This window comes from Carcharhinus amblyrhynchos, chromosome 2 (assembly GCF_965287045.1).
Source record: "Carcharhinus amblyrhynchos chromosome 2, sCarAmb.v2.hapA, whole genome shotgun sequence".
NCBI lineage: Eukaryota > Metazoa > Chordata > Chondrichthyes > Carcharhiniformes > Carcharhinidae > Carcharhinus > Carcharhinus amblyrhynchos.
In genome coordinates, this window is record NC_137325.1 from 74,028,928 (window position 1) to 74,054,794 (window position 25,867).

The following is a 25,867-nucleotide window of genomic DNA, read 5'->3' on the forward strand; positions in this document are numbered from 1 at the left end:
CTCCACTAAAAGGCTGCACACCATTTAATGGCACCATCGCCAGTGTGGGGAAACCAGGGTGGCTGTTCAGTCAAGTGTCTTCCTTTTGTGGCAGATGAGGCACAGCTGAATCATGCAATGCCAGCAATTAGCATGTCCAGTGCATTCCCAGAGGGCACCCTGTTTCTCCCACATCACAAGAGGTGTAGAGCTGAGCAGCCTTTCGTGATCCATTGAGGTGTACCATTACACACAGGTTTTGGACTTCTGGGCAGCACCTCCCCTTTGTCCATACACTGCTACCTAAGTGTGGGTTCCAGTCACACTGTAGTCATCCTCCCCGAGTGTGAGGCCCTTCAGACTGTGACCTGACAGCTCACTCTACTGTGGAACTCCATCCAGGTAACTCACAGTCATCCTTTGTGCTGAGGCTCTTGTTTTCAAGTACTCCCATCTTCTGGCCAGTCACACTAAGGAAAGGCACTCCCTCAGCTGCATATGCCGAAAGCTGTCTTCCTATTTTGTTGTGTCTCTGTCAACTGAGGTTAAACCTTTGGAAGTGAATGCTATTTGGAGTGAATGTTTTCACTCTTGTACCAAGGCAGCATCCAGTCCTTTTGTAGGAGAGCCTATTTATAGAGTGAAAGGTTTCTTTCTTTTGTAGTATGACAGACTTTCCTCCTTTCCTACTACTTGTGTTTGTTGAAACTCCTCTTTGACCACTGTTGCTCAACATATTCTTTCATCAGCTCTTGTACGTTTGTTGTGTGTCCTTGTGTGAAATAACGCAAGTACTGGATCAAGTCAAAGAAGTTCTCAACTCATCCTTGTCCTTCGCCACTTCCATCTCACAGGTGACTTTTTCAACACTCTGACTCCATCAAGGGTGAACATCACTGCAGAGAAATTACATTCTGCCACTTTCATAATGCCTTTGTCTAACTTATAGCTTGATTCCAGCTTTCCTGGTTCTCCCCATGGCTTCATGTAGATGGTGCTCATCATTCTTTTGATCAGCAACATTGGTCTGAATATCATCAGCTACGCTGACTGCTCCTTTTACAGCTTGGTATATCTTGCCATCTTTCTGTTAGACCACATCCTGGCTAACTTTAAGGCCAACAGGTAGATGCAGGAATTTGCAGTGACCAAAGGAAGATTCTTCATCAAACTTCACATTCCAAGATCCAGGGAAATTCTTCACCATCCACTTGGCTTCTATTACCATGATGGAACTTACCCGACCTGTGAGCTCTGTGACTCTGCCAATCATTTTTTTTCCATCTGTTGGAGCTCAGCTTCAAGCTTTCCTTTCAGTTTTATTAGCACTTTAGATGAAGGATAAATTACTGGTCTCATCGCTGGGATGGTGGTATTGTGATGCTGAAAATCTTCCACGCATCTGACCATTTCATCAAAACACTCTGGGTATGTTTGTACAGATCTTTCTCGCATCTGATTGGAGGGCACTTTTGAATGTTTGTACTACCTTCCACTTTTTAAAGATGGACAATAAACACTGGCCTAGCCAGCAACACACATATCCTGTGAACAAATAAAGAAAAATCATCAGTATCACATTGTTCACCTCATGGTTTACTGAGATAAGCACAGCTGTACAAAACTGCTTAACCTCAGGATAGCAGGACCAACTGTTTCAGTGACATGGAACATACAGGGCCTGATTTTACCAGTTGGAGGCTAAGGGCCAGATCCGGGCGTAAAACGGATCCGAGCCCAGAATCCTCGTTCCAGCGCACCTGTGTGCTTTTTGCCGGCTCCGATCCGGTCCACACTATGTGCGGGGCTTAGTGCTGCCAGAATGATCGGAGCTCTGAACTGCGCATATGCAGTTCGAAAAAAATCTGAGACAGTGCACCCAGGCGCGAAAGACAAAAACAGCAGAGAGAATGGGGGAGAGGGTGAGCTGTGATCGGACCCCTCTGGGTGGCAGACCCTCCTACCCCAATCCTGGACCAGACCCTCCTTCCGCCCCCTGATGAGACCCTCCCTCCACCCCCCCCCGATCATACCCTCCCTGGGAGGCAGATCCCCACCCCCAATCAGACCCCCCCCCCCCCCCCGGGAGGCAGGCTCCTCCGGCAGAGCATGCCCCCAACTTGCCTAGATCACTGCTCTCCCTCCACCACCCTTCCGACCTGATCTGCAGGGGAGTGGGGGCAGTGTCTGCTGGGGAGGCCTGCCTCCCAGGGGGTTCCTATCCAGGGGAGGTATCTGCTGGGGTGGTTAGCGGGGGATTTGCGAAGGGTGTTTGAGGAGAGTGGGCTTCGGAGGTTCCCCTGCTGAATAAAAATCAGCTTCAGATTTTGATTTTGCAAGTTGATAACAGCGCAGATCCGGAACGGATCCGAAGACAGTAAAGTGGGATTTGGCGGTAGAGTTGGGCACGCGGTTCATTAAATCGATCTAAATGCACGCCCAAACCGGATGTCGTAAAGGCGCCATCTGCTCGGATTCGGGAGCAGATCACGTTACAGGCCCAACTCCCGAATTTACCACGATTTCAAAATCGGACCCACAGTTAGCATTGTTTCTTTCACGAATCCCCGTTTTGGGTTACTCATTGCTGTTGAATTGCAGTTCCCCTGTATACTATTTGCATGATCATCTTAAGTTTCAGAGCATCTTTCCTTGACTAACTATTTGTTTTCAGATTTTCAAGAAAGGCATTTTGGTATAGCCTGAGCAGGATGATACTCTATGCTGCAGTATAGAGCTTCAGATTTAGGATGGGGGATTCATTCCTCACCCACTTCCTGATCTGAATTTTTTTCCTCAGGAAACTGTCGCATCCATCCATTTCATGTAATTGTGTGGTTCCTATGTCTGTGGTGTTCTCAAACACATCGTCATTTTCCAGAATATGGGTGTTAGGTTTGTTTTCCTTCTCATTCACCTTGTTGGTCTATCTTTGGTACCTCATTTGCCATTCTTTTCCTTTGTTCTTCTCAATTTTCCCAGTGATTTGGCTTTCCACAAACTCAGCAGTTTGATTCATATGCAAAACATTTCCTTCCATCTGTGAGCTTGCGATCATGCACCACTCTTGCACATCTTTCTTTTTGTCTAGTTTTTCTAGCATTTTTTGTATTGCTGTTTCACTGCATCAGTCTTGTGGCCTTTCTTGTGACTTCACTGAAGGAAAGCTGTTTGGGCAGTTTGTGACTTTATCTGTCGTCTTGTCACTTCATGTGCTCTGGAAGTGTTTGCAGCCTGTAATATTGTAAGCATGCCTCTTCCAATCAAACCTTTTTTGGATTTTAGAGTATGCTGAGCCCCAAATGAGCTGACCAATCAGTCTTTCATTTTTTTTTAAATCGTATTTTCTGGCTGTATATTTCAATCTTATTAAGTAATTGTCAACATCCTCACCTAGTTCCTACAGCTTGCTTTGAAATTCATATCAGTGATTCTGTTGTTTTGACCTTGAGATATGTCCTGAATTTTTCAGAAATGTCCAGGTTTTTATTATTGCCCTCACTCATCTCCCAGCCATTAAACAAAATTAATCCTTTCCTCTTCATTATTGCTTGTTAGAAACCAATTGAATATCAGTCTTCACTTTTGTTTAAGCTTCTCAAATGTCTCAGTCAAATCATCACTGCCCCAGTTCATTTTGAGCTGTAGCAATGCATTCAGTGCTGTGATGGTGGCAATTTTGCTCTTACAAAATTGAATAAGTTTTCCTCTCCTTGTGGCACAAATTTGGATTGATTTTTCACAATCTAATTCAACATGAAATATTTTTAAAATGTGTGGATCTTACCCTCAGACGCCTACAGAGACCATGTTATGTCTTCTGCCTCAGTTCAAAATAATTATCATTCCTTCACTGTTGCTGGATTAAAATCTTAGAAAACCATCCTTAACAGCAGTGTAGCTGTGCCTAGAGCACTTGGAATCCAGCAGTTCAGGAAGGCAGCTCACCACCATCTTCATGAGGGTAATTAGGGATGGATAAGAAGTACTGACCTAGCCAGCAAAGCCCACATCCTTTGAATACATGAAATAAAAATTTTATAATGTAATACCATAGTTGTGTATTTGCATAACAATATGTTCCTCAGCCTTTGCAAATAATTTAATGATGTAACAGTATCTATTTCTTATACAGTATCTTATACGGATCTTATAGAGATGTATAAGATAATGAAGGGGATGGATAGGGTAGAGGTAGCGAGATTCTTCCCGCTTAGAAAAGATAGCAGGACTAGAGGGCTCAGCCTCAAGATAAGGGGGGTGGGGGGCGCAGTTAGATCGGAGTTGAGGAGGAACTTCTTCACTCAGAGGGTGGTGAATCTCTGGAATTCTCTGCCCGTTGAAGTGGTGGAGGCTACCTCACTAAATATATTTAAGTCACGGGTAGATAGATTTTTGACAGACAAGGCAATTAAGGGTTATGGGGAGAAAGCGGGAAAGTGGAACTGATCCACTTCAGATCAGCCATGGTCTTATTGAATGGCGGAGCAGGCTCGAAGGGCTAGTCGGCCTGCTCCTGCTCCTATTTCTTATGTTCTTATTAAGTTTTTAGTGACACTTCCTAATATCTCCTTTTATGGTTTGTTTTTTTTGATGAAATTATAAATTTAAAAATAGTTTATGTTCTATCCAGCCATGCATTTCATGCTGTTAGCACTTACAGCTAGATCAACTACAGTGGAATTAGGTGGTGAGAACAGCTCCTTCAATTTTATCCCAAAAGTCTGTTCAAATCTAAAACTAAAGAAAGCAACTTATTGGGCCTGATTCTACTATTGCATTACACCTGTTTTTGGGCGCAAAAACATGGTAAAGTAGGGCGAGAAACTGTTTGCGCAGATGCTCACTTTACCAAGGCCCAAAAATGGCCTTGGTAATGCATGCATTTAGATTGAATTAGTGAACCGCCTGCCCAACTTTATCAGCATTTCCCCTGTTACCATCGCGTTCACACGTCCAGATTCAGCGTGAAACAGACATGCTCAGCAAAGGTCTGTTTCAGACGCTCCAGCTTCTGAAGAAGTAGGTTCAGCGCTTCCAACGGCTCTCTGACTCAGATTGGTGGTGGAGGGAGATGGGTTAGATCATTCTCTGGTGGGAGGGGCGGGAGAAGGAAGGTTCAACCATTCTCTGGTGGGGTGTTGGGGGGGGGTGCGGTGGTTGGGAGGAGAGGCAGGTCAGATGCATCTCTGGTGGATTTCTAATTCTGATCATTCCTGTTATGAATGCTACTTAGATTATATTTCATTTGTCATGAATGTTGTTTTCTCCCCCCTACACCAGCAAGTTCAGAAGAAGTAGAAATGATCTTATCACCATTTCCCAAATTTGGAAATGCAGCTCTTAGAATTTACTGCAAGTTGGCTGTTGCTAAATACAATTCCAAAGGTTGTTGAATCAAGCTACGGTTATTTGTACACACACTATATGTTTCATTACACAACTTCAGTAAAGGCCTGGATATGTACCTGAGTGGATTTTGCAAGCACAGGGAGCAGAGAGAAAGGATTCCACAGCTATAATAGCGCATGTGCACTTAATCAGTGAAACTGTCAAAGTATGTGAAATATACTGGGAGGGAGGCCTGATGGATCTCTGGTGAGGGTGGGGGGAGCAGGGGCAGGAGGGGTCCACTGCCATTCTGCAGGCAATCAGTGGGGGGGGAGGGGTGGTGGGGAGCAGAGGATCGCAATTGGTCTGGATAGCGGCGGGGGGGGTCGTGTGGTGGTGAAGTGAATAAGGGGGAAAGTTATGTTGTAGAGGCGGAGAGATGTCTGCGGGTGCCCCCAGGTCACTTTATCTGCTTTTTGTGGCTTAGGGGCGATGTGACAGCGGTGCGATTTTTCAAACTTTTTCCTCACTGCGCATGCGCAGTTCAAAGCTCTGATTGTTTCGGGCAAGCTAAGCTCCACCCACAACACAATTCAGACTCACAATTTTTTTTCAGGCTAAGTGCTATTGGGGATGCCTGAAAAGCAGATTTCCAAGTCTGATCTGAATTGCACCCAGATTCAGCACTTAGAATTAAAATGGTAAAATCAGGCCCATTGTATTCAAATGGGACAGTTTTCCATTTCCCTCCTCAGCTGTCCTGTCTGAATAAGATTGTACATTTGATGCCAATTAAGGGGCAGTTTAAGTTAAAGTTTTTTGCCAAATTGAAAAGGATGAAACTGCTCAAACTTATTTTCATAGCCAGCAGTCAATTTTGAACTCAAAGTTCATAGGCCAAGTCTGACCCTCTGACCAAGACCCTGACATTTAATTTTTAATAGTCATTTGTTGCACCAGCTTCCAAAAATAGGTCACAGGTGAGGTGCCTGAAGATTGGAGGGTGGCAAATGTTGTGCTTTTGTTTAAAAAGGACTGCAGGGAAAAGCCTGGGAACTACAGGCCAGTGAGCCTCACATCTGTGGTGGATAAATTGTTGGAAAGTATTTTGAGAGACAAGATCTACAGGCATTTAGAGATGCAAGGTTACTGATTAGGGACAGTCAGCATGGCTTTGTGAGTGGAAAATCATGTCTCTCAAATTTGAGTTTTTTGAAGAGATAACCAAGAAGGTAGATGGAGGGCAGTGCAGTTGATGTTGCCTACATGGACTTTAGCAAGGCCTTTTTCAAGGTACCGCATGGTAGGTTGTTGCATAAGGTTAAATCTCACAGGATCCAGGGTGAGGTAGCTAAATGAATACAAAACTGGCTTGATGACAGAAGCCAGAGGTTGGCTGTAGAGGGTTGTTTTTCAAACTGGAAACCTGTGACCAATGGTATTCCTCAGGGATCAATGCTGGGTCCACTGTTATTTGTCATTTATATTAATAAATTGGATGAGAATATAGGAGGCATGGTTAGTAAGTTTGCAGATGACATCAAGACTGGGAATGTAGTGGAGATTGAAGGAGGTTACCTGGGATTGCAATGGGATCTTGACCAATTGGGCCATTGGGCTGACAAATGACACATGGAGTTTAATTTAGATAAATGTATGGTGATGCACTTTGGTAGATTGAACCAGGGCAGGACTTGGGCAGTTAATGGTAGGGCATGGGAAAAGTTATAGAACAAAAAGATCGAGGGGTACACGTTCATAGCTCCTTGAAAATGGAGTCATAGGTGGACAGAGTGGTGAAGAAGGCATTCAGCATGCTTGGCTTCATTGGTCAGAACATTGAATACAGGAGTTGGGTGTCTTGTTGAAGTTGTACAAGACATTGATGAGGCCGCATTTGGAATACTGTGTATAGTTCTGATCACCCTATTATAGAAAGGATACTATTAAACTCGAAAGAGCACGGAAGAGATTTACTAGAATGCTGCCTGATTTTCAAAAGGCATTTGATAAGGTGCCGCACAAAAGGTTGCTTCAGAAGGTTAGGGGGCATGGAGTTGGGGGTAAGGTGTTAGCGTGGATAGAGGATTGGTTGTCTAATAGGAGGCAGAGTGTTGGTATCAATGGGTGCTATTCTGATTGGCAGTTGGTAACTAGTGGAGTGCCGCAGGGATCGGTGATGGGGCCTCAGCTATATAGATGATCTGGAGGAGGGGGCTGAGTGTAGGGTGACGAAATTTGCTGATGACACAAAGATGAGTGGAAAAGCAAATTGTGCGGAGGGTGTGGAAAGTCTGCAGAGGGATCTGGATAGGCTGAGCAAGTGGGCAAGGACCTGGCAGATGGAGTACAATGTTAGCAAGTGTGAGGTTATCCACTTTGGCAGGAATAATAGTAGGAGGGATTATTATTTAAAGGGCGAAAAGCTGCAGCATGCTACAGTGCAGAGGGACCTGGGGGTCCTTGTGCATGAGTCGCAAAAACCCAGTCTGCAGGTGCAGCAGGTGATCAAGAAGGCGAGTGGGATGCTGGCCTTTATAGCAAGGGGGGTAGAATATAAAAGCAGGGAGGTCTTGCTGCAACTGTACAGGACATTGGTGAGGCCGCAGCTGGAGTACTGTGTGCAGTTTTGGTCGCCGCATTTGCGCAACGATATTTTGGTGTTGGAGGGAGTGCAGAGCAGGTTCACTAGGCTGATACCGGAGATGAGGGAGTTAGACTATGAAGAGAGACTGAATAGACTGGGTCTGTACTCGTTGGAGTTTAGAAGGATGAGGGGGGGATCTTATAGACACGTATAAGATAATGAAAGGGATGGATAGGGTAGAGGTAGAGAGATTCTTCCAGCTCAGAAAGGACAGCAGGACTAGAGGGCACAGCCTCAAGATAAGGACGGGGGGTGGGGTGCAGTTCAGAGTTGAGGAGGAACTTCTTCACTCAAAGGGTGGTGAATCTCTGGAATTCTCTGCCCGTTGAAGTGGTGGAGGCTACCTCGCTAAATATATTTAAGACACGGGTAGATAGGTTTTTGGCAGACAAGGGAATTAAGGGTTATGGGGAGAAAGCAGGAAAGTGGAACTGAGCCACTTCAGATCAGCCATGATCTTATTGAACGGCGGGGCAGGCTCGAAGGGCTAGATGGCCTACTCCTGCTCCTACTTATGTTCTGATGTACTTGATGGCTTGAGTTGTAAGGAGAGGCTGGATAGACTGGGACTTTTTCTCTGGAGTGTAGGAGGGCTGATCTTATAGAGATCTATAAAATAATGAGGAGCATGGATCAGCTTGATAGTCAATATCTTTTCCCAGAGGTAGGGGAGTCTAAAACTAGAGGGGATAGGTTTAAGGTGAGAGGGGAGAGACACAAAAGGATCCAGAGGGGCAATGTTTTCACACACAAGGTGATGAATGTCTAGAACAAGCTGCCAGAGGTAGTAGTAGAGGCGGGTACAATTTTGTCTTTTAAAAAGCATTTAGACAGTTACATGGGTAAGATGAGTATAGAAGGATATGGTCCAAATGCAGGCAATTAGGACTAGCTTAAGGGTTTAAAAAAAAAGACAGCATGGACAAGTTGGGCTGAACAGCCTGTTTCCATAGAACCATAGAACCCTACAGTGCAGAAAGAGGCCCCTGGGCCCATCGAGTCTGCACCGACCACAATCCCACCCAGGCCCTACTCCCATATCCCTACATGTTTTACCCATTAATCCCTCCAACCTAAGCATCTCAGGACACTAAGGGGCAATTTTAGCACGGCCAATTAGCCTAACCCGCACATCTTTGGATTGTGGGAGGAAACCGGAGAACCCGGAGAAAACCCACGCAGACACGAGGAGAACGTGCAAACTCCACACAGACAGTAACCCGAGCCAGGAATCAAACTCAGGACCCTGGAGCTGTGAAGCAGCAGTGCTAACCACTGTGCTACCATGCCGCCCTAATGTAAATCTTTATAATTCTATAAATAGCATCATATATGGTCGATAACTTTCGGATTGGAGCCAGCAAAGGTAACAACAGCCATTTATAGCTATGGTAATTATATAATTTAACATTGAATGCCATTAACCCAAGTGTTTTTATACTTTTATAGCAATGTGCAGATATCCATGTGGAAGGAATATGGAATGTTCTGCGCCAAATACTTGCCGCTGTAAGCCTGGTTATACTGGATACAGCTGCCAAACCGGTAAGTATAGATCTAACATAAAAATGAAAAAGGAGATAGAAATGAAGAACAAATGTCCTTATTACAGATGTAAGATAAAAAATGCAGTTGAGAATAAGGCTAAATTCAAAAGGCTCAGAAGGGAGGTGAAAAAGCAAATAAGAGAAGCAAAGAGGGATTATAAGAAAAGATTGGCAACCAACATAAAGGGCAATCCCAAAACCTTCTGTAGGCATATAAATTGTCAATGAATGTAAAAGGCAAAGTAGAGCTGATTAGGGACCATAAAAGTATTTGCATATGAGGGCAGGGGGCATGGCTAAGTGTTAAGTAAATACTTTGCATGGAAGAGGCACAGGGTCCAGATGGGGTGCATCTAAGAATATTGAAGGAAGTGTGACTGGAAATTGCAGGGGCATTGACCTACATCTTTCAGTCTTCCCTAGACTCGGGAAGGCGCCAGAGGATTGAAGAATTGCAAATGCTATACCTTTGTTCAAAATATGGTTCTGTATCTTAAGGCAACAATGATCAGCTTGGTACAAAGAGAAGAGGTGGCAGTCCTGTGCCTGAAAATAATTAACTTTATTATTGTTGTTAGTGCATGTATAACTCATAGTCTGGTTAGAACATAAGCGCATAGTTTGTATCAAAACTATACATTCTAAAATGCACTCCATTGGTTTCCATGACAATTCCTGAGTAATCACAAGATTCCCTCTGGATGCCATCTTCATGTCTTCTGACATAGGGTTTTCCTCTTCTGCATGGTTAATCTCCAGAGTTTCACTACAACTGATCCTGGATCTCCCATTCTTATCTGGTTCTTATCTCTTCCAAGATATGCTGCTTCTTTGGAGTTGGTTTAAACTTCCACGCTTATTTCGTATTTTTCCCTTATTGGCCCCAGTCCCAAGGTCCCAGGTAGGATTATCTCATTGCCCCCTGGCTAAATAAGGGCTTATGCCTTGCAACATTTCCTTTGTAACTAAGTAAACTTAACCAGTTCCAAGCTTCAGGTTACTGTATTTAAGTAGAGTTTGTAGACTTTAACTGGCTCATTTGAGTCCTTGACCAAGAAATAGTTGAGGATAAACCCAACAATTACAGACCAGTCAATTTAACTTCCAGAAACAATTATTCAGGATAGAATTATTAATCACACGTAAAAATGTGGCAAAAGCCAGCGTTGATTTCTTAAGGGAAAATAGTTGTGAACTAATTTGCTGAACTTTTTTGAAGAGGTAGCCGAGAGGTTTGATGGTAATGCTGTTGATATGATGTATGTGGGCTGTCAAAAGGCTTGTGATACAGCACTACAACACAGACTTCTAAGAAAAGCTAGTGGTCATGGAATAACAGGGGCAGTAGGAAAGTGGATACAAAATTGGCTGAGTAATAGGAAACAACAAATAATGGTTAATGGTTTATTTTGGGTTGGGAGAATGCTTGTAATGGAGATCTCCAGGGGTTGGTATTGGGACCTTTGCTTCTCCTAATGTAATCTCCTAATGATCTAGACCTTGGTGAGCTGGGGACAATTTCAAAGTTTGCAGACGACACAAAACTCTCATATTATAAACTATGAAGTGGACAGTGTAGAACTTGAAAACAACATAAACAAATTGGTGGAGTGGGCAGATAGATGGCAGATGAAGTGTGAGGTGAATCATTTTGGTAGAAAGAGTATGGAGAGACGACATAAAGTAAGAGGTTCAACTCTAAACGTGTGGAGGAGCAGAGGGACCTGGCTATGTGTGCATAAGTCATTTAAGGGTTCAGGACAGGTGGAAAGAATAGTTAATAAAACATACATAGCATAGAGTACGAGAGCAAGGAGATTATGCTGAACTTGTATGAGATACTGGTTAGTCCTCAGCTGGAGTATTGTGCACAGTTTTGCGCATCACCCTATAGGAAGGATATCATTGCATTGGACAGAATGTAGAAGAATGGTTACAGGGAAGAGAAACTTTAATTATGAGGATAGATTGAAAAAGTTGGTACAGTTCTCATTGGAGAGAGCAAGGCTAATATGACGTTTTATGTGGTGTTCAAAATTATGAGGGGACTGGATAGAGAAGATTGGGAGAAAAAGTTTCCACTCAAAGGATTGTGAATGAGAGGGTACAGAGTTAAAGTGATTTTCTAAAGAAGCAAATGCAATGTCACACAACTTTTTCACACAGCAAGTGGTTAGAGTCTGAAGGGTACTGCCAGGATTGTGATGGAGGCAGATTCAATCGAGACATTCAAGACTTTAAATGATTATTTGAATAGAAACAACATGCAGGGTTACCAGGAAAGGCAAATAATTGACACCAAATCATTTTGCTTATGTGAAATGCCCATGCAGACATGATTACCCAAATGGCCATCTTTTGCACCACAATAATTCTGTGATTCTGAGTGCTCATAACTCTTTTTGCCCCTCACAATATTGACTAAATCTCTTTTAGTCCAAATGTTGCCATGAATAAAAAGCATAAGTTGCCTTATTTATTCATGTTGAATTCATCACAAAAACCATCAACAGGAGAAATTTCAGCCCAAGGATTTTATGAAAACTCTGATGAAATTGTGTGTTCTAGGTTATTTGAAGGTGTATTCTGGGTATGATTAAAAAAACTTTAAACCATGCAATTTTCATTTGATCTAGTAGAATTATACTTTTACTATATTTTTTTCAATTAGGGAATCAGACAGATTAGAAATTACATTGAAGGTATAAAATTGAAAAATGCATTTCACTTTCATCAGAGCATGCTTGATTATCAAGACTACTACATTGATTATCACATAAAATTAAAGAACAGTCTGTGTCGAAAATCTTGGGAGAGTGATGGGCAATGGGTTGATTTAAATGCATTCTGCAAACAAGGGGAGCATCAGGGCCAATTTGCATTCTTGCCCCAGTTTAGGCAAGAAGTCTGCGGCCTCGTGATTGGCAAGTTCCCAGACCACCAACGTTCACCTTTTCCTTCACAATTCCACCTGATATAAAATAACAATAGAAAAGGGAACTAAATAGGTTCAACATAGTTGATAACAGTAATCAACATAGTTGATAACAGTAATCAACAAAGTTGATAACAGTAATCAACAAATATGTTGACACAGTTCATTGTCTTGCTAGATTGTACCCATCACATAATTAATGTGTTATTTTACCTTTCCTGTATGTCTCTGTTGATGGATTACAATTAAATGTTGTCATGATTTTATTTAACCAAAGCTATATGTCGCCCTGACTGTAAAAATCGTGGGAAATGTCTAAAACCTGATATCTGTGACTGCCCACCTGGATATGGAGGATCAACCTGTGACGAAGGTAATTTGAGCATCACACTGCAAATATGATAAGAGAATATGCCGTGACATTTGCAAATTTTGAATAAGTAAGCTGCAAAATTGCTTGATCTAGCTTTGCAAAACATGTCATGTTTATAGTTTGAAACAAAAGTGAAAAGATGTTCAATGAATTCTGAATTTCTGTTGGGTTTTCTCAATCTTGCTTCATAACTTCAATGGAAATCCTAAGGAAATGGCACCAACACCTGCTTACACCTGTTTATAACATTTCTAGAAGTGTTTCACCAATCAACTGCTGAAGATCTCCCATTGAAATTCTAAGTGATAATGTGTTTAGATTCTAAGTGATAATTGTGTTTACAATCCCCATCACTTCCACAGTCTGCCCATATCCCGAGCAGCTGCCAATGTCTGACAGAAGGCGCTGACCGTTTGCTGTTGCTATAGATATAAATTACAAGTGTGCAACATTGTAGCTATTAAATAAATTAACTGTTTCAGACAGTTCAAGCAACGGTTTGGATTTAAACTGCACAAATGTCGAAGTCAAAGCATGCGTTTAAATCCATGTGTTCTAATGTGAAAACTGCAAGTTTGTTAGCTGTTCATTGAAAATAGTTGTTTCTTAAAGCATTAACAACATTTTTTGGTGCATGTTTGTAGAGAAGACATAGCTGCCAGTGGTAACGGTTCATGTTTTAGTCAGTTTGTATTTGCCATTTTTTTCCCTCAGAAATAGATTCTGGTGTCTTGAACCTCAGTGTTTTTAGCATAAATTTTTCCACAGGTTTTATTGTTTTTTTTGTAAAAAGGGTCATTTCTTCCATTGTTGCAGAGGACAGAAATCATGTAAAAAAAACACTAAGGTCTATGCTTGCACCAGCAATCAAACGTATTTGTGAATTACTGTTACCAATTTGAACTTGGAAATGCCTGTAGATAATTAGGAAACCAGGACTCATTGAATATACATGCCACAAATTAAATGATACTAATATAATTTAGCCCTGGTGTAGTACTGTGCCATCACAATATATGAGCTATCACAAATAATGGCTAAGATGCATTCACAACTGTGAATAATAGCTGAGAAGAAGAGTCAGAGACAAGAAGTACATCATGTGTAGAAGAGGTTGAAGATAATGATTTCACCTTTCTAATATTTATCTGGAGGAAATTGAAGTTCATCCAAGATGGAATGTCAGACAATCTGACAGCACAGTGGCAGTAAGTATTAAGGGAGGTGGTAGGGAGTTAGTGTCATCAGCACATGTGTGGATGCATGGCTGAGGATGATATCACCAAGGGACTGTATGCAAACAAGGACAATAAAGAAATCAACAATGCTCCAAGCTGTGAAGCCTATGAAAATTACTGTGCCATAAAGACTTTGTTTTGAAATTGTTCAGGAGAATTAGTGAAAATCCAAACATTGTTTAATACACAAACTGTGAAGCTATTCATGCATCTGTTTAATATTATGTTTTAAACCCAAATTAATAGTTTTTAACATGTTAATTTCTAGAGAGTTGAAGAGTTACAGTATAAGCCAAATAATTTACAATCCCTAATGATGATTTGAATAATCAACTCTTTTGTAGCAAGACACAGAGGTTGAAAGGAAAAACGAGCCTGTGAGGACCATTCAAGAGTCTGCAAAGGGATTTAGATAGGCTAGGTGAGTGGACAAAGAATTGGCACATGGACCGTAATGTGAGAAAATGTGAAGTTGTCCACTTTGACAAGAAGAATAGAAAAGCAGAATATTATTTAAATGAAGAGAGACTGCAGAATGAACGCAGTTGAGAAATTTCCTGGCTCAGCAACCCTGTCTCTGGAGAATGTGAGCTGAGCAGTCAAATTTTCATTCCGGCCACACAAGCAGTGTGAAGACAACCAGAGAGGCTGATGGGTGCCAAGGTGAGCAACTTAAGAGACCATCCTTGGTGCACTGGAACTCAGTCCCAGTTGTAATAGAAACAAAACAAAAAGCACTTCTCTGACCCTCATCCCTAACATCCTCTCAACCCCACACACAATTACTGTGCCAACTAATGCCCCCACCCACTCTCCCATGGCCTTTCATATTCTCATGCTAACTTACACTCTTCTAACCACTCCCATAACCCCTATGCCCTCGTCAATCTATGCCTCTCTACCCACTTCCTTTGTCCTTTTATAATCACTATGCCAATGCAGTATCAATTTATTCCAACCCTTGCAGCCTTTTACCATTCTTTGTGCTTACACCCTTCATGCCAACTCACTCATATCCATCATGGGCAGACCTCAGGAACCTTGCTGAGTTTAAATAAAATATATTACAGACTTCACTAAATTTAAGAAAACAAGAAGCCTATTCAATCCATTTAAGTCTCTTCAAGTACTTATAAACACAAACATTTGCATTCATTGTCCTACCTCAAAGATAACCAGTCTCTTCCTGAACTCCCCCCATTGTAATGATTGTAAGTTGTAGAAGCAGTCACGCAGATGTGATGATAGAATGATAGCACTCAGGCTTATGGCAACGAAATCTATTATAATTGCAAGCACCATTTTTTTTAGCAGCAGACTGGCTGTTCTTTTTTCTAAAATTTAAAGGGCAAGGGAGTTAAAGACTTGACAGCTTGACAGTTCCACTGACAGATCTTACCCACTTCTTATGCACATCTATGTCTAATGTTAAGAATCCCAAAAGTGAACCTTAACTGTCTAAGACGGCACTCTACTTCTCCAAATAACTCAGGCAGTTTTAGACATTTTCTTCAAATTTCTAAAAGCCATGAATCATGTTTCACAAACCTGAGTAACCAAACTTCTGTTTGAAGGCAGCTGTGCTTTTAAATGTGTCGCTGCCTCGTTGAACCAAAAATTTGTGAAAAATGTCCCAACCCACCCCCCACCCCATTCTCCCCTCTCCCCCTTTAAAAATGGTGGGTGATAAATTCTGGATCCTGGGCTCTGGCACCGTTTAGGCTGAGGTACGGAGCATTTCTGAAATTGCAAAAAGTTAGACCAAGTAGTCAGCACGCAGGCTCAGCAAGTAATGATGACTTAAAATGGAATGTTAGGCCTTTATTTCAGAAGAAATGGAATATAAACGTAGAGAGGTGTTGCTACAACTGTAACAGGATGTTGCTGAGACTGCACTGGAGCATTGTGTGCAGTTTTGATCTCCTTTCTTAAGGCAAGATATATTTGTCTTGGAAGCAGCTTAATGAAAGTTCATTTACCTGATTCTTGGGATGAAGGGGTTATCTTAGGAGGAAAGGTTGAGCAGGTTGGACATATATTCATTGGAGTTTAGAAGGATGAGAGGTAGTCTCATTAAAACATATAAAATTTAGAGGAGATTTTGAAGGAGTTTGACAGGGAGATACTTGGAAGATGGTTCCCCTCATCATAGAATCTCAAACTAAGGAGCACAGTTGAAAAATAAGGGGTCTTTCGTTTAAGATGGAAATAAGGAAGAATTTCTCCTTTCAAAGGATTGTTATTATTATATATTTAAGTGGTTGCATGATCGTTTTAAGATCCAGTCACATGGTTTGATGATGATGTCATTGCGGTGTTTCACAGCCTTCTGTTTCAGTTTCAATTTCTATCTGACTGGTATCATTCTCAGATTATGCGTTATGGCCAGATACTTGAGAAAAAGAACTGGGAAAAATTCCCCTAAGCTTAGGCTTCCATAGCAAGTGTTTGTCAGTACCTGTTTATCCTAAGTAAAAACAATTCTAATTTATCCTTCCAGATCCAAATCAACAATGAATTTCCAATGGGACTGTACACATCTATGCTTGCTCTTCGGACCAAAGATTTAGATATGATCATACAAAAAAAAAGCAGGAGTTAGCCATTCAATCCTCAAGCCTGCTCCCCCTTTTGATAACAATGTTGTTGCTCGGACTATGGCCTCTACTTTCCCTTAGCACCGTTCAATTTTCTTGTCGGTCAGGGGTGTATCTAACTCAGCCTTAAAAATATTCACAGCTCTCTGGGGAAGGTAGTTCCATAGATTAACAAACCTCTGAGAAACTTGGATTCAATAACCTACACTTAAGCCTTGGGCAGAAGGAAAAGCAGTTTTCTTCATCTCCAGGGGCAGATCCTGGGTTCCTGGTGTCCAATTTTTGGCACAATGGCCAGGATCTTCTTGTTGTGTGAGACACATGCAGGGCAGAGGATCCATTCACTGTGGATCCTAGGACTAAACAGGGCATTGATCCAAGCTGGAAGTGGGAAGCTAGTGTCTAGCTGGAGGACCGGTTGAATCCAAAGCAACAGCATACATTGTACATGTTCATGTTACTGAGGGAAGCCATACAATAGGCCATTCCCTTGTGTATTGGCTGACAGCCATTCCACCACCTCCTCAGCCATTCCCTCCAACAGAGTGCCTGCCCTTCTTTTAATTATAGAGGCCTCAGGAATGGAATTTGACATCTGTTTTGAACATATGTAGAAAATACGCTTGGATTGTAATGATAGGCAGGATTTATAGCCTCTCGTGAAGGTGATTTAGAAGGTGAGATGGACATTCAGTTGGGTGGGAGGGTGTAGGCTGGCGAGCCTACCACCTTCACCTCTCCTCTGGATTATGTGAGGGATAGGACAGCATGAGAGTGTCCTTCCTGCCTGGATAGTGATGAGGAAATGAGTGCCCACCAAAGGGCCTCCTCCTGCCAGCGTTGATATTCAACCAGGATGGTTAGTGGACTCGCTAGGTGGGGAGACTAACAAGATGTCAGATTTCCTTGTGGCCAAGTTGGCTTGGGCTGTCCTTTGTTCAAAGGCACTCAAATCCTGATTAAGGGATCTGACATTGCCTGGGGGAGAGGGGTGAGTTTGCTGACAGCCACCATCTGTCCTTGTCTCTGATTCCCCTCCCATTCTCGTCTATGACCCTCTCCCTGTGAATCCCATTCATTGTCATTTTTTCTTTCGCCGGGATCCCCAGTGAACTCTGGTAAAAACTCAATTGAATAACAAGCAACAGTCACCCCTTCAGATATTGCAGCTGGTGACATGGGAGCTCTCAGGATTGCGTATTCCACCTTATTGGAGGTATTTTCTGCAATTAAATGACCTTGTGTTGCCAGTAGAGCCAGTGGTGAGGTACTGTTAGTTAGAGGCTTAATTCTTTTGGGAACCCCAAAAATCAGGTTGGCAGGAGTGTGGCTAGTTTAGGTGGAGGATATCGCCCTGGCCCCACCCCTCTTCCTGGCTCTCATTAATTTCCGCCTGATGTGTGTAAAGAGACACAAGATGATGAACAATTCTACATAACAAATGGTCTGTAGCTAATGTATTAGATAATGAACCTACATGATCAGTGTCAATTAAAATTTACATGAACAAAATACTTCAGTGAAATAATACAACAGCAAACCTAAATGACTTCTCTAGCCTTATAAATAAAAGCATTGCCAGTATAGCGCTAAACTACATCGATCACCACAGCCACAGTTGGATTCCTTGTCTGCAGCGAACATGAAGTTCAAGTACAGCAAGTGCTTTGCATCTGTCAATTAAGGAGATTAAAATCAGCCACAGTTCATGCTTGTTGGAAAACAATTTTAGATATTTGATAGGTCTCCCACATTCAACTGAGTATTGGTCTTTGGTTCAGACACTGGACAAATGTTTGCCATCGGCAAATCTATGTCGTAGCCATTGATAAAAAGCGGGGTGTTCCCTTTTGGCCACAAATCCAGCTCACAATTTACCCATGGACCTATTGCAGCTGGAGTAAGCCCTTCTATTCCGTTCCAAGGAACTTGAGTCTGAAGGACAGTTGTTCGGATGTAGCTACCAATTTATGTGGCATTGGGACTGTGCTATCATCGAGGAAAGAGGAGAAAAGTCACATACTCTTATTGCTTCTTAGCGTTGATACAGTGTGAAATTCCCATATTGAGCGATGCTGTTTGGTTGCAGCTAATTGTGAACCAGCATGTAAACATGGTGGAACCTGCTTGGCTCGAAACCTCTGCACCTGTCCCTATGGTTTTGTTGGACCACGATGTGAAACAAGTAAGAGAATTTACTATAATTTAAAGTATATCTTGATTTTTATTTATTTTTGCTGGTGTCATCTGTCGATTTTGGTAACAGTTGCAAATAAAGAGAACAGTAAATATTGCTTGTCAATTACTTCAGCAAGGTTATGAACTTGACAGACTAAATGGCCTCCTTCTATGCTATAACCATTCTAAGATTCTTTGATACTGTGTCACATAAGAAATAGGAGCAGGAGTAGGCCATCTAGCCCTTCGAGCCTGCCCCACCATTCAATAAGATCATGGCTGATCTGTCGTGGCTCAGTTCCACTTTCCCACCCTCTCCCCATAACCCTTAATCCCCTCTCTTATCAAGAACCCATCAACCCGCTTCTTAAAAATATTTAGCGAGGCAGCCTCCACCACTTCAACGGGCAGAGAATTCCAGAGATTCACCACCCTTTGAGTGAAGAAGTTCCTCCTCAACTCTGTTCTAAACCGCCTCCCCTTTATCTTGAGGCTGTGCCCCCTAGTCCTACTGTCTTTTTTGAGCGGGAAGAGTCTCTCCACCTCTATCCTATCCATCCCATTCATCATCTTATACGTCTCAATGAGATCTCCCCTCATTCTTCTAAACTCTAACGAGTACAAGCCTAGTTTATTCAGCCTCTCCTCATAGCTCAACCCCCTCAACTCCGGTATCAGCCTAGTAAACCTCCTCTGCACTCCCTCCAAGGCCAAAATATCCTTGCGCAGGTGCGGCGCCCAAAACTGCACACAGTACTCCAGCTGCGGCCTCACCAATGCCCTATACAGCTGCAGCAAGACCTCCCTACTTTTATATTCAATCCCCCTCGCTATGAAGGCCAGCATCCCATTCGCCTTCCTGACCACCTGCTGCACCTGCAAGCTGGGTTTTTGCGACTCATGCACAAGGACCCCGAGGTCCCTCTGCACCGTCGCCTGCTGCAGTTTTTCGCCACGTAAGTAATAGTCCTTCCTACCATTATTCCTACCAAAGTGGACCACCTCACACTTGCCAACATTAAATTCCATTTGCCATTTCCTGGCCCATTCGCCCAGCCTATCTAGATCCTTCTACAGACTCTCCACACCCTCCGCACAATTTGCCTTTCCCCCAATCTTGGTGTCATCAGCAAATTTCGACACCCTACACTCAGTTCCCTCCTCCAGATCATCTATATAAATGGTAAATAGCTGAGGCCCCAGCACCGACCCCTGGGGCACCCCACTAGTCACCAACCGCCAATCCGAATAGCACCCATTGACCCCCACTCTCTGCCTCCTATTTAACAACCAATCCTCTATCCACGCTAACACCCTACCCACATAAGACTTGATCCATAATGTAGCAAGGAATAGAATAGATTGCCAGTTGTTGAAGTTGATTAGCAACTGGCTGTTTCAAAGGAGACAGATAGTCATGTCTGGACTTGCGTTGGAGCGATGGAAGTGACTAGTTGAAGGTTCCAACATTCCATGCTGGGATCTTTGTTATTCATGTTGTATGTCAGTGCAGTGTAAGTGTAAAATTTTACTGATGACACAAATGAGATGCGTGGTTGCAATCAATAGTATTCTGGGCAGCACGGTGGCACAGTATTTAGCACTGCTGCCTCACAGCGCCAGGGATCTGGGTTCAATTCCAGCTTCAGGTGACTGTCTGTGTGGAGTTTGCACTTCCTCCCTGTGGGTTTCCTCCAGGTGCTCCAGTTTTCTCCCACAATCCAAAGATGTGCAGGTTAGATTGGTTGGCCATGATAAGTTGCCCCTTAGTGTCGGGGGATTAGGACTGTAAATATGTGGGGTTACAAGGATAGGACCTGGGTGGGATTGTTGTCAGCGCAGGCTCGATGGGCCAAATGACCTCCTTCTGCACTGTAGATTGTATGATTGAGTGAAGGGAAATTCGGAAAGATTGAAAAGTTGAGCTAAAAAGTAGCAAATGAAATTCAAGGGCCATAAATGCAATGCGATGATATTATGGAAGAAGGATAGACATTGAACTGAATATAGTTAGTCCACATGATATAGCATGGAGAAAGAATCTGTACCTCTTGGTGAACATATCGTTGAAACAATCTGCATTGTGGCAGTAACAAACAAAGCAAATGAAATCTTGAACAATGCATGGATTGGAATGTAAATTGATAAATGTGATGCTAAGCATGATCCAGGACATTGGTCCATTCCTATTTGGAGTATTCTGTTCATTTATAGCCATCATACAGGAAGAACATCATGATGCTAGAAAAGCTGTTGTAAAGGGCTGCACTTCAGACCTGACTTCAGACACTTGTGTTACAAGAAGAAAGTACAAAGTTTTGTTTTTTTATATATAATGGAGAAAAAACAATGAAAAAGAATCTTGGTCACATTCTGAGGAAACAATTTTAACCCTAAGGAATTGTTTTCCATGACCACAAAACAAAAAGACTGGGGCTTGAAATCACCTGAAAGTAAGGTGAAAAAAATGATCAGATGTATAGATTTCATATATACAGAGTGGTGAATGTTCAGATAGAATTGTATAGGGAGATGATTGCAGATAAATTAGACTTGAAACAGGCGTTTGGGAATAGAGTGGAGTTGGCCCTATTGACATGGAATAGTTCATCAAGATGTTTTGTCTATTCTTCTCCACACTTTAGGATGGAGTTTCCTCTAGGATGCATTTAACCAGGATTAGCCAAACGAATTGAGAAATTTCCAGCACAATTTATACCCATTGCAAATCATGTTTCTGTGAACTTTGCACTGGTTTCAAAATCATCGCACTGGAAGCAGTTCCACCCAGAGAACTGGCCACATCCCTATGTCATGCTAATCAGCATGGCACATTTATGCTTATTTTTGCCCAGTTGTGAGCCTTTCAGGAAGTCTCTTACAATCGAGCAGTTTCTTTGGGCAACTTTTAAAAGCTTTTAAATATTGAAAAATGTTTAATTACTAAGAAGCTGCCAAGTGTACACCTGTGAGATTAGTAAATGGCTCTGTAGTTGTTTAAAAGTCATTTTCATGTTTAAAATCATATTTAAAAAAGTAATATTTAAAATCAGGTTACTTACAGGACCAGACACTTTTATTAAAAATGCTAATTTCTTTGTGTAATTAAATCCATTTTCAGCCTTACTAATAAAACTTCACCAGGTTACTACTCTTAAATATTTCAAGTAATATTTTTTAATGTGAGAGGTTAAAATTACATTCTAAAAAGCTGTTGAATTGCAGTAGTTCATTGTAGACTTTATGCATGTGGTTATGCAAATGAGTTTGTGTGGAAACTCGAATCATAAATTAGCTTGGAAAAAGCAGTTCAATTTACAACAGGCATACCAGTCAATCACAAAGTGGAAACTGTACCCCTTTGCCATTAGAAGCAAGGCACATCTTTCATGATCAGAGATGGGAAATAAAATCCAAATCAATGTAAGATGTACGCTAATGTTGAAAGAACTAATTACTGGACTGACCCAGGCTCCCCACTAAAAATTGGAATCAGCTGTGGTCACTTGTGAAGGTTGAAATTGGCATAGGTTTCCTAAGATCTCCAAAGGGCTCTCGTGAGTAATTTAAAGCTTATAAGCAAAGATATCCTGCAGGAGAAATCCTGTACAACCAACTACCATGCCTCTTTCCACAAACCTACCATCACTGGAACTTGAGCATAACCACTGCTCTTGTAGTCATCATCACTACATCCTATTCCCTGACATCACTGGCACTAAAACAAATGGCACTCCTAATTGTTTTAATCTGTATTCCTACTACTGCAAAATAAAGTTGTTCTCAGTTGTATACATCATATGCACTTTCTAATTATTGGAAACCTCATCTGATGCACAACATAAATAATTGTAAAAAAAAAGTACTTGCTCTTCAAAGACTCATTTTTAAGTAGTATCCTCAGATAAACATTTACCTATTTTCCGATTGTGTCTGTACCTGTAGTGGTTTGCAATCGGCACTGCGAAAATGGAGGTGAATGTGTCTCTCCTGATGTTTGCCAGTGCAGATCTGGCTGGTACGGTCCCACATGTAACACAGGTAAGGAAGAGATTATTTATTCCATTAATGTTTCACACTTTCTTTCTCTTTTATGTTGCATAGTACAATATCACAATGTTTTACTGATTGCACCTTTTTAACTTGTGACAGACATTGAAAGCCCGAGTTTATTTTTTCAAAAAATTAAAAACAACATAGCTGAGCTATGTTGTTACCAATTAATTGACTCTGACACTGGTGCTATAATATTTAAATGACTTCAAAACAGTTTACAACTTCATCATAAATCAGATAAACCAGTATTAGATGGTATTTCTGCAGCATAATCACCTAAAGTCTGGAGTAACATTGGATTATTTTGCTGGATGTGCATTTAAAAAACATTAAATCAATTTTTTAAGTTTTGCCTTTAGGATCCACCTGTCATTTTAAAGGAGAAGGAAATCTCCAGGGGTACCTCTATTCAATGTTTCCTTGTGTTTTTAAAAGAAAAACTGTTGAGAAATATGTTGATTGGCCATTTACAAACAGATTTACCACCCTGTTTTATTTTGTGAGGAACATAAAGCCAAAGAACCTCAGAACACACTGTCACGCAAGCATCCAAACACATGGAGGAAGTTACTGAGTATATGTATGAAAGAAATGTGATGGATATGCTTTATTTGAAGTTTCAAGCCCAAAGAATAACCAAACCATTACAAAAACTTGAAGTGAAATTCTCTTTCCTGCCATTGAACCCTGTAAATAGCTTTTTATAACTCTTGTTTTTATAATTTTGACCATCTCTTTTCTTTCTCCCTCTCTGAATGTGAGTAGCTGTTTGCAGCCCTGTATGCCTAAATGGTGGGACGTGTATCAGACCCAACATCTGCATGTGTCCAAATGGATTTTTTGGATCACAGTGTCAAAATGGTAATATTTTTAAAATTGCAACCATGCTAGCAATATATTCTGTATAAAATATTATTACTTAAAGCCACATAAAACCATAATAAACTACTTGAATTTTTCATTTAGTAAAGTAGGAAGTGTCACCAGACAAAGAGGCAAGTAGGAGAAGGAAAGCAATTTACTGGATTCAATATGATAACATTTTATATGGTGAAAGGAGACCAAGTGCAGAGAAATTTGATGGAAATTTTGATAGATTAAAGAAAAGGCTAAAATATATTTAACTGTGAACCAAAATAATTTTGATTAAGAGAGTATTTTCAACAGAGTTTATATTTCCAAAGGTAAGTAAGGCCAGATTGAATCAAAATTCTCCCAGAGCACAGCGGGCCGGGAGACATAAGGGAGGCCATATAGCAGGCTTCCCGCTGAGCACCATGGCCTCCACGTTCCTCCGGCCTCTGGATTTCCGGCATCATCAACTCTGCGCCAGAAATCAGTGTGGAGCTGATCTCCATATTTAAATGTTGTTTTGAATCTGGGACTGAAGTCTGCAAGTTCACTGGCCTCTTTTCCCCCAATCCCCGCTAGGAATGTTTCAGTCTAATGGAGTTTACAAAAGCTCCCCACTAACGGAGAGCTGGCAGCTTGACCCCACTGGACTGAAGGGTGGTCATGGAGACCACCAGAAGGTCGGGGTAAGGCTGGCTGCCTGGCACTGCCTGAGGGGCAACGTAACAATGCCCAGGGGCACTTTGGCACTACCCATCAGGCATCGGGCAGGGCCAGAGATAGTGGAGCCTCTGGGGGGTAGATTGATGGCTTAGAGCATCCAGCTGCCGCTCTGCACTTTGTATCAGTGACAGAGGATCAGGGCTGGCCGTGGGGGTGGACAAGGGGTTGGGGAAATCAGGACTGTCAGGAGGTGGGGGGGAGCGGGGTTCAGGGCTGGCCTGGACATGTCCAGGAGGCCAGTGATCGGGCCATTGGGGGATCAATGGGGCAGTGATAGAGGGTTGCTGAGAAGGCCAGCAGTGTGGACGGCTGCAAATGCACCGATCTCTGCCATGACAGATCAGCACAGGCACGGTGGCCCACTCAATGCTATGCTACCATGTCTCTAGTGGGACTAGACCCTACCCTAGATTTTTAACGAGATTCACACTAGAGCTCTCTGTGATGCGCAGAATGTGGGAGATTCATTTTGAAAATCCTACTGAAAAAAGCAGCGGGATTTACTCCAGTTTTACACAAATTCAGCACTTAGAACTTGTGGGAGAATCCTGGCCAATATTTCTCAAAGCCTAAGGAAATATTTTGAAAGCAAGTAGATGGTGAAGGATATGATGAGACTTAAAGAGAAGGTGGTGACAATCCTCTGTAGAGGAAGTTGAAAGAAGAACTGGAAAAATACAAAAGAATGTGGAGGAAAACTAATAGATATAAAATCATGTTAAAGAAAAGTATTGGGAAAGGAATTAATGTGAATTAAAATAATAAAGGTAAGATTATAAGAAACTGCAGGAATTATACAAAAGGATTGGAAAGGTATGAATGCTGTTTTTAGAAATGAGCAAAAGCATAAGCTAGCAATTTTCACTATTCACAATTTCAAACTCTCCTGTCATTTTGAGCACAATTATGTCAGGATCACTGCATTTATACACAAATGTGCTAAGCATTATAAATACATTTGGAGAATCAGGAGTATTAACTTAGATCAGAAGAACAGGCAGCCTTGCTGGATACTTGGCCTCAACTGAACCCTCTGGGAAATTACTCCCAGGTATAATGTTTTTGGAAGAGCTAGCTTTATTAATAAAAAATATGATTTATACCATAAAAAGGAACATTTTTATTGATGGTTATGGCCAGACAGAATCTCTTTGGGTATAATTAAAAATATTAAGGTGATATTGGGTGTACATTATAAACCATTGAAAAGTTGGCAATAAACCGAGGATGAGGTTTTTAAGCAGTTTAGAAACATTTGCAGTAGTTGAAAATAGGGAAACTTCAAAGGGGCATTGAGTAAAACAAAAGTTTGCACTCAAAAGGGGAGATCTTCCTAGATTGCATTCAGGGGTATTTTAATTTTTATATACAGATCCAGAGGTAAATCTGTTTCTGGAGAATGAAATGGCTC

At 41.8% G+C, this 25,867-nt stretch overlaps 1 protein-coding gene across 1 annotated transcript in view; it reads left to right on the plus strand.

The window, feature by feature from the left end:
- The window catches only part of vwde (von Willebrand factor D and EGF domains), a 247,121-nt gene that overhangs the window by 204,519 nt on the left and 16,735 nt on the right, over positions 1–25,867 (plus strand). Inside the window, exons 23-27 of the mRNA XM_080216599.1 lie at positions 9,407–9,502; positions 12,717–12,812; positions 18,737–18,832; positions 22,771–22,866; positions 23,647–23,742. Of these exons, the coding sequence (XP_080072725.1) occupies positions 9,407–9,502; positions 12,717–12,812; positions 18,737–18,832; positions 22,771–22,866; positions 23,647–23,742 (480 nt within the window). The remainder of the gene's footprint in view (positions 1–9,406; positions 9,503–12,716; positions 12,813–18,736; positions 18,833–22,770; positions 22,867–23,646; positions 23,743–25,867) is intronic.